The sequence below is a fragment of the Gekko japonicus genome, unplaced genomic scaffold (assembly GCF_001447785.1).
Source record: "Gekko japonicus isolate JY-2015 unplaced genomic scaffold, Gekko_japonicus_V1.1 scaffold2688, whole genome shotgun sequence".
Lineage (NCBI taxonomy): Eukaryota > Metazoa > Chordata > Lepidosauria > Squamata > Gekkonidae > Gekko > Gekko japonicus.
Genome location: NW_015171584.1, coordinates 32,411 through 37,364, shown reverse-complemented (window position 1 = coordinate 37,364; position 4,954 = coordinate 32,411). Strand labels below are relative to the sequence as shown.

The window sequence follows — 4,954 nt, the reverse complement described above, 5'->3', positions numbered from 1 at the left end:
ATGGTGAACACCATAATGGTGTGACTGAAGGACATTAAAAAGCTGCTTAACCAAGATGCCACCGCTAGACCCATGCACACTTTCCTGTTCATGAGGACAGGGTAGTGAAGAGGCTTACAAATGGCAACATAGCGATCATAGGCCATTGAAGCCAGGAGGAAACACTCAGACCCACCAAGAAAGAATGCAAAATATCTCTGTACAGCACATCCTAGGAAGGAGATAGACTTGTTCCCAGACAGAAGATTCTCAAGCATCTTGGGGACATTGACGGATGTGTAACAGATCTCCAGGAAGGACAGGTTTCTCAGGAAGAAATACATGGGTGTTTGTAGTGCAGGATCAATGAACGTGAGGAGAATAATGATGAGATTTCCTGCCAGGATGATGATGTAGACCACCAGAAAAGTAGAAAACAATATGCTTTGCAAATTGGGCTCATCAGAAAGACCAAGAAGGATGAATTCAGTCAGTGCTGTGCTATTCTGTATAATATTTTCTTTCTTTGTCAACATCCTGGAAAATAAAAGGAAATAAACGTAAATCTAAGAATTAAGGAGACATGAATCATGAGATAATACATAGGGCATGACCCAACCTTCTTCCTTGCTATTGAGAACGCAAGGAACCTTTGACCACCATCCAAGAAAAGGCTATGCTAGACATCACTGGAGCTGCATGGACAAAAGCCATGTGTGATGAGAGTACAGTAAGGAGAATTAAGTGAGTATGAATGAAAATGTTGGCTGAATCATAATGCTGCTATTTTGTTCTGTCTAATGCAAAGACCAAACAATGGCCTGAATTCTGCCGGTGGAGGATCCTGAATAAGAAGCCGTCTGTGAACTACACATAAACCACAAAATGACAAACAGGAATACACAGCATATGCACATATATAACCCCTGCTGAGATCAATGGGGACATCCATCCATCCGTCCATGCATATATACATACTTAAATACAAGAGTGGACTGTTCTATGGTGCTTACTTCTTCCTTTTGGTGCAGATAACTGTCTCAAAAAAACAGGTGGTATCTCTGATTACCCCCCCCCAACCTGCCCCCAAATTCAGTACAAGTAAATCGAGTGACCTAAGATTATTTTCTTGTACCCAGAAGTACTAGATGAATCCTAATGATAGCATCTAGCACTTTTTCTTGTGCTGTGAAGTCTCACTGATTCCTAGGGCAGATATTAGCATCTGCTTAAAACTCTCAAACTAAATCTGATGCAGCCTTAGAATGTAAAACTTTGGTATTCTGTTATTGTCATTGGAATGCAACAAACCTAAAAAATAATCCTGCCCATTCAAATGGCTTAGTTGATATTAGTAGTAACCCCTAGAAATTCACTTAGTAGGCTTCTTCAAAATACTAACTAAAGCTTTCAAAGGAGATAACTTTGTACTTACTGGAGACTCTGATGTTCACACACAGTCAGCCCCCTCTGTTACTGAGTCATCAGCTGCAGTGGTGGTTTCTTAGACACATTCATACAGAAGGGAACTATATTGATTCTGAGTCCTGTTTGTTCACCAGACCCAGTTGACATGCTTTATGCTCTGGGGCGATCTCCTCTGGGAACTTCTCTTGCAAGCAGATCACATAATTGAACTGGCTGAGATACAAAGTGTTTGAGGTGCTGTGTTGCCTGCAGAGGGAGGGAGGGAGCTCTTCTTGTGGTACTTTGAATCCAGTCTATTTTTTTTAAAATACAGGCAATTATAAAAACTGCAGATAGCCAGGACCATCATAGGAGAAGCATTTATTCTTATACACAGGAATGAATGCATCTTCTGGTGATTCCATAGTTTTATTGACTGAGTAACCATCCATCCATCCATTCATCCATTCATTCGTATTTATAGCCCACCCTTCCCAAAAGTGGGAATCCATGTGATTTACCTGTTGATTTCTCAAATAAACCATTAATTATTAGGGGAATCACCTATATAATGATAGACCTGACCAGGAAAACAAAAACAGGGCACCACTGGTTTGGGCCATGCAGGGAATATAAGAGAGCAATCATGTTCCCTTCTGTACTTGAACCTATATGTGTTGAATCTTTGGGATCATCTCTGACTATTATCTATATAACTAATTCCCAACAGTCTCCTATGTGCAGATACTTATTTCTACAAATAGGGGCATACTTACCCCAAATGAGTTTTTCAGGAAACCTGGGTGACCGCTAGGTTTGCAGAAAAATCTGAAAACTCTTCCCTTCCTGCCAGTGCTGCCCTTGTAGGCAGCGCCCACCACAGCTCGCAAGCACAGGCAACAAAGGTGCAGCGATGGTGAGGGCAAGATAAATGGTGGTGTGGCAAGGAAGAGAAAAAACTGCCTACCATGCCATCAGAAGAGGAGCAATACCAACCATGGAGATTACTCCCTGTTCGGCCTGCCCTGTCTTTGAGGCCTCTTCCTCTTTCCTCAGCTCCTTGGTTGTGAGAATGGGGGGGGAGTGGGCAGGTAAGCAGCAAGCTGACAGGGGATGGGGAAGCACTGATGATGGGGGGAACCAGAACCAAGCAAAAACTGATCCGACGCACACACGGTCTCGAGAGGGGGGGGGGGGGAGGCAGCAAACTGATGATGGGGAGCAAGAGGGCAGACCTCCAACAAGGAGGGGAGACAAGCAAGCACTGCACTGACAATGGGAGGGGGAAGCTAGGCAAGGAACAAACGGAGGATGGAAGGGAGGCAAGCGGGCAGAGCTCCAGAGATAGGCACTGAGGATAGGGGGAGATGGAGTAGTAGAGGAAGAAGATGACCTCCTGTATTACATACAGCCTCCTGTAGAATTCAGGTCCAGTCAAACCAGCCTCATTGTGCTACAACTCACCCTTCATGCCAATTTTTTCTTTATCAACCTAACTTACTTTAGGTGAGGTGTGGAAAACTGGATTTGCACCAAAGGGCTCCCAAAAGGACTTTATTAATCCAAGACACTTGTTTGCAGAGTCAAAAGACTATACTGAATTATAGAAGGCTGGCACCAGGGATATCCAAGTGGAAACAGAATTAGTGCCGTTCTACTTACTCGAGATCTTGCAATACATAGTGCTTTCCCCCCTATATTTTATAATGCCCAGAAACAAGTTGCAAAAAATCTTGTGCATGTAGAAACACAAATGGGGAGATGATAAAGTTGATTTACTGTAAGTGGATACCAAAGTCTTTTTCATGCATTTCCATTTGTGGAAGAGCTCTAGTGCAAGTGGCATTTCCGTGTCAAGTAGCCCTGCAAGGCACTTATTACGCTCTTATGGACTCATAGTTCATAAGTGATAAAACTGGACTGTGCAATTAGGCTGCAAAAGGAACTGTACTGTATGGTGACCATGAGCTGATGCCAACAGCCTGGACGGTAAACAGCACCCAGGTGAGGGAAACGTCTTCCTGAGACAATGTGCCAGATCAAGGATGGATCCATGGGTTACCTGCCAACTCACCTGCAAGGTAGCAGAGATGAATCAAGCACCCTGACTACAAAGAGCACACAGATGCCAGTAAAAGTGAATGCCATGCCATGACCTGAGTACCTGGACAGGGACTCCATGAGCAAGACTCTCCATCACCATTCAAGCGGCCTTCTCCCCCATCCAGCGTTGCCTACATTAATTGAGGGACTGATACATACAATGACTTTGGCTGCATGAGTCATAACCCTACCAGGTGCCACTGCCCAGAGTAATTAGAACTCAATATTGTCCAATCCCTTAGCCCCCTCCCCAAACCAGTTTCAGCTAGCATGTTTTGGGGATGGACCAGAAAGGGATGTGCCAAGAGAGGTGGTCAGCAGCCCACCCTCAAGCCCCCTTGTAAAAGAGCCAAACCAGCAGGCTGCTCTCTCTCCTTACCTCTAGGCCCACCCTACCTCCACGACTCCTGGTTTGCACAGCCAGTGTCTCCATGTGTTCTGCTGGTTCAGAATACAATCCCTATTCCCTATAGTCTCCCTTATTCTTCCTGTGGATTGCTTCATCACACTGAGGACACATAAATATTACCCCTCAATGAAACATCCTGCTCATGCGAATGTCGCTATCCTTTTCTATCTAATTTTCTTAGATCTGTGTAATTGTGAGTGTGCTTGAATATATGCTTGTGAAATCTCATCAGTAAAGAAACCATTTCATTTGAAGTTGGTCTCCATGTCTATTTCTGGTACTTCTGCAGTAAGTGGGACCCCTGTATACACAGGTGATCGCTTTCATATTTGCCTGTTGCATTTTAATAATATCATAATTCCCCAAAGTTATTAGTAATTTATGGCAATTTGGCTAACAGAGTTATGGAGAATGCGGGCATCACCCTGCATGTTTGAATCCATGTGAGTCGACATGCATGTTTTTCAGACAGGCAGACGTGGGGGAAATAGAGTGGAAGCAATTCGCGATATCAATCACAGTGAACCATTTAGCTCCCTCTGCTATAGCGGCAATGACTTCTGGATAGCTCACTACAATATTCGCCGTACATGGCGTCGCCTCGTTAAGGAAGCGGAAATCAATTACCAAACGGTAAGTGCCATCCTTCTTTTTGACAGGCCAGATGGGGGCGTTGGTAATACTCTCCATCTGTACCAGCACATCTTGTGCCACTAAGGAGTCAATTATTTCTGCAATTGCATTTTCTGCTTCCATGGGTTATTTATACTGCTTTTGGGGTTTAGGGTCAGGCCCTGTGATAAGAACTTCTGCATCTATTTTCCCACACTCATTCCTATTCTTGATTCCAATCAAAGAAAATTCTTTAATCCATTCTTCCTTTCCCTGAGGCTTAACCTCATCAGATTTCCTCAAAGCATGTTTTTTCTGCATTGAGTATATAGGAAGAATGAGGTTTCTTTCAGTGGGCATCTGCCAAAGGCAGTCGTTTGACAAATCAATCACTAGCTGATGTTCCTTCAGAAATGGGCTGCCTATAATTCCTGACTCTTTGTT

General features: G+C 43.8%; 1 protein-coding gene across 1 annotated transcript in view; it reads right to left on the bottom strand.

Annotated features, from left to right (window-relative positions):
- The window catches only part of LOC107117674 (olfactory receptor 10A4-like), a 17,231-nt gene extending 12,577 nt beyond the window's left edge, over positions 1-4,654 (bottom strand). The window contains exons 1-2 of the mRNA XM_015419832.1: positions 4,425-4,654; positions 322-516 (exon numbers count right to left, since the gene is read on the bottom strand). Coding sequence (XP_015275318.1) covers positions 322-516; positions 4,425-4,654 — 425 coding nt within the window. The remainder of the gene's footprint in view (positions 1-321; positions 517-4,424) is intronic.
- Between the last annotated feature and the right edge of the window lie 300 nt (positions 4,655-4,954).